The 3,493-nt window shown below is 41.5% G+C and overlaps 1 protein-coding gene across 8 annotated transcripts in view; it reads right to left on the reverse strand.

Annotated features, from left to right (window-relative positions):
* The window catches only part of PIAS2 (protein inhibitor of activated STAT 2), a 70,169-nt gene that overhangs the window by 6,513 nt on the left and 60,163 nt on the right, over positions 1-3,493 (reverse strand). For 7 of the 8 annotated variants that reach the window (XR_002097488.1, XR_002097489.1, XM_019518126.1 and 4 more), the window contains exons 9-11: positions 2,533-2,693; positions 1,721-1,854; positions 1,145-1,316 (exon numbers count right to left, since the gene is read on the reverse strand). Coding sequence is in view for 6 of the 8 variants with exons in the window: in XM_019518126.1 (XP_019373671.1) it covers positions 1,145-1,316; positions 1,721-1,854; positions 2,533-2,693 (467 nt within the window). In the remaining 2 variants the exon portion in view is untranslated. Of the gene's footprint in view, positions 1-482; positions 619-1,144; positions 1,317-1,720; positions 1,855-2,532; positions 2,694-3,493 lie in introns of all 8 variants that reach the window. The other variant, XM_019518128.1, reaches the window with a different exon arrangement.

Here is a 3,493-nt window from a genome sequence, read left to right on the forward strand (position 1 = left end):
TTTTTTTTTTTTTTTTTTTTTTAAAGACATGAACCACTACACCATGACTCACACTTCAGGAAACAGTTCTAAGTAGTTGGTGAATCTCAAAGCCTAGCTCTCTGTAGTCTGTGGGTGGAACAAAAACCAAATTTTGACAACGGTCAGCCTAGCAAACCATTTCTATGGTTAGCTGGGAATTTGGAGGTTTCCCAGGCTCTCAAGGGAGTCCCAGAGAAAGGTCTTGGGGGAAAGCTGTAATGGGAGACAGCTGCTGAATCATGCAGATATGGAAGGGATGCAGGAGGAAGAGACATTGCTAAAGAAGCTAGTTCATGTTGCTGCAAGTTAGGAGTTCTGAATCGGGATAAAAGGAGACCAACCAGATATGATCTGGGGCAAGCTGGACTTCTGCTAATGCCTAACAAGAAGAGATCAAAATGCATTTTCCATGTCATTCCACCTTAGTCAGTGCAATTCCACCAGGGATAAATATGGCCCACCTGTTTCTAGCAAGATGACTTCTTGCCTCCTCTAGCCTTAACTCCCAATCTCTCTTCTGTTACTCTACTGAACATTTGGTGCATTTCTTGGCCTCTTCTGACAGGGAATTCTTGTTTAAGTTCAGCTGTCTGCAAACTTTGCAAGGAAAAATCTAGATGTTTGTACAAAGTAAAAGCCCTTCCCTTCCAGGGTTGGCAGAATGGACTTCAGCATAGTGAGGCAGCAGAAAAGGATTTAGGGAGGCAGAGGACACCAGCACCCCTTCCCTGCCCCCCCCCTCGCTAATTTGCCATACATTTTCAAATCTTAAGTAGAAACTAGTTTAGCAAGAATGCATTAGCATTTTGCACTGGGATGGTCCCTCAGCTCCTGTGGCATGAGGAGAACCCGTGTTATTGCATCAGCTTATCATCAATTGCCTTTTCTTGGGAGGTCATTCCTGGAAACAGAGCAACAGTCAGTGCAAGTCTGTGACGTAAAACTATTTAATTACACTTTGCCTGTACAAAGATACTGTATTAATACAGCCTTCAGCAAGAAAAGGCCTAACAAAATTCTCCTGTGAAGTCTGGAACTCCATTCACAAGAGATTACAGCTTCATCCACATTTCAGTTCATATGAGACATTACAGAATAACAACTAACTTTAAAATTAACAAACCCTTTGGTCGGGCTTCCTTGCGTTTCAGACATAAATATGCACTTCCTTTTGGCAGGAGGATCTTCCTCTTCATCGGAAGAGCTTTCTATCGTCAAGTCAATAACATCAACTTTCTTCTTATTTGTCTCATTGGCCATGGTCAGAGAACATGGTTTGCTGACAACGCTGGAACCTGGAGAACAAAAATAAAAAGCATGGCTGTTCAGAAATTTGCAGATATCAGCAGCTGCCATCTGCAGCATGTGCAACACCTCAGATTTAATTTAGCTGGCTTTCCTGACTACTACATAGGGAGTAGTTATCAGGACCCTGCTTTCCGAGATCAAAGACTAGGAATCACAGAAATTAAAACTAGAAACCCGAGTCATCTAGAGCAGCTCTGTGTTCCATTTCCCAAAACAATCATGCAAAATGCTGGGTGTTTTTCTTTCAAAGAAGCAGGTGTACATTTAAAATGTAAATGGGTAAAGAATTAGTTTGGGTGTTAGTAGTACCCTAGCACTTCTGTATCCTAAGAGTCTACGACATGACAGCATCTATTTTTATCTGTTTGCCATTCAGTACTCTAACACATACTTTCTATTTTGGTGCACGGTGGACTGGATACTTTCAGAGCTTCCTTCTTAGGCCTCATAGGGCACCAAGAACCATCCTCTTGGAATTTAATCTCATCCACATCAGAGCATTCATTAAGTATTTCCATAAAGAGCCTGGAAAATAAAGACAAGCTGCTTTAGTTTTGTTCCTAGTCTCAAGCCAAGTGAGAAGATGCAGTTGATGGAATTTGAACTGCATCAAACAAGCTATCGAGAGAAGTCGAGTCTACCGCGGGGTATTACAGCAACATTCTAATAACGTTTAAGGTCCCGATTAATTCTCTAGGAATTTCAGGTCTGTAAAGAAAACTGCAGTCCCTCCCTCACACTCCACTTTGGGGCACTGCTGGTATTCATGGACCTTGAAGGGGAATAGTGAGGACTAGAGATAAAAAGCATAGGTTTATATTAAGCACTTTCAAAATGTTTTAGGGTCTGATTTGAAAAGATGGTTTCAGAGTACAGCCTGCTAATTTTCTTTCATGTGCCAGAGGATGCAGTGCCCTCTCTCAAGTCTAAATGATATTCCAGAGCTGAGGCAAACAATTTGTGCACTTTATGAAGGAGTTACTACAATGATTTCTGTTATGAAGGTCCGATTAGATTAGTATCTACGAATATTTAAGGAAATAATTTGGAAGTCACGTGGTCAAAACTTATTACCTAAATCTAAGTCTCAATGTTAAAACATAGCATAGGTTTTTGTTCTTTAGTTAGGTTTTCCTTAACTGCTGTATTTAGTTAAAAACTAAAAGTTTAAAAAAAGACACACACATACACACTCTCTCTTACCCATCTAATATCAGACTCTCGTAAGCTGCCTTTTTATCACAAACAGGACAAATCCAGGTGGGTTTCTTCTCATTCATTTGTAGATAAAGAGCGGCATCAAAACACTGCAGATGTGTGCAGGTCACAGCACGACATGGGATTGTCAATCTCATCTTTCCCAGCTGCAGGAGATGCATAGGAAGTGAGCACCAGAACCAAAAGACAGGAGGGAAGCTCCTGTCTTTCAGAGATAACAGTGAGATCAAACACATATCAGTATGGTGAACATGGTCTCCTACTGGTAAGCAAGCGCCCAATACAGAGGTCTTGTAATACTCAAGTCAATAGCATGTGTGTACAGAAAGGGTAACGGGATCATGCTGCCCATGTGGAGTCATCATTCAGGTGTCAAAACCCAGCAGAGATTTTTTTGAAGTGGTGTCAGTTTTCTGCTGCTGGGCCCACTTTTCCCTAAGTAAATAACTGGAACACTATTCCCATCATCATTTCTATTTTGTACCTCTTAGTTAAAGATCTTAAAATACTTGGTGAATCCTGACCAGCCAAGCCTCAGCTCTGGACTGGTGTTACACTCACTTTATAGGAGTGAACAGAGCTGTAGAGCAGAGGTATGTTATTAGCCATGTTAGTCTCAAGTCATGCAGAAGATACATCTCTAAAAGGTGCCACTCTGCCCTACCTGGTTCAAAGAGTCATGAGCTGTCAGAGGCAACAACCTACTTCAGCAGATGCTGGGAACAGAGTGGCATACAGTTTAAATAGAAGGGAAGGGGCAAGGGACAGGATTCTGCTGAAGAAAGGGAATAAGTAGAAGCAGTTAATACCTGGAGGGACACAAAACCAAACAGCTAATCCAGATAATGGAATAAGAATCTCTATTCCTTTTTAAACCAAGGCTGAAGTTAAATGGCAAAATGAAACCCAATCTGTGATCCCCAAAATTGTGCCTCCTGCCAAGCCA

The sequence above is a fragment of the Gavialis gangeticus genome, unplaced genomic scaffold, assembly GCF_001723915.1.
Source record: "Gavialis gangeticus isolate Ggan-Ray unplaced genomic scaffold, GavGan_comp1, whole genome shotgun sequence".
NCBI lineage: Eukaryota > Metazoa > Chordata > Crocodylia > Gavialidae > Gavialis > Gavialis gangeticus.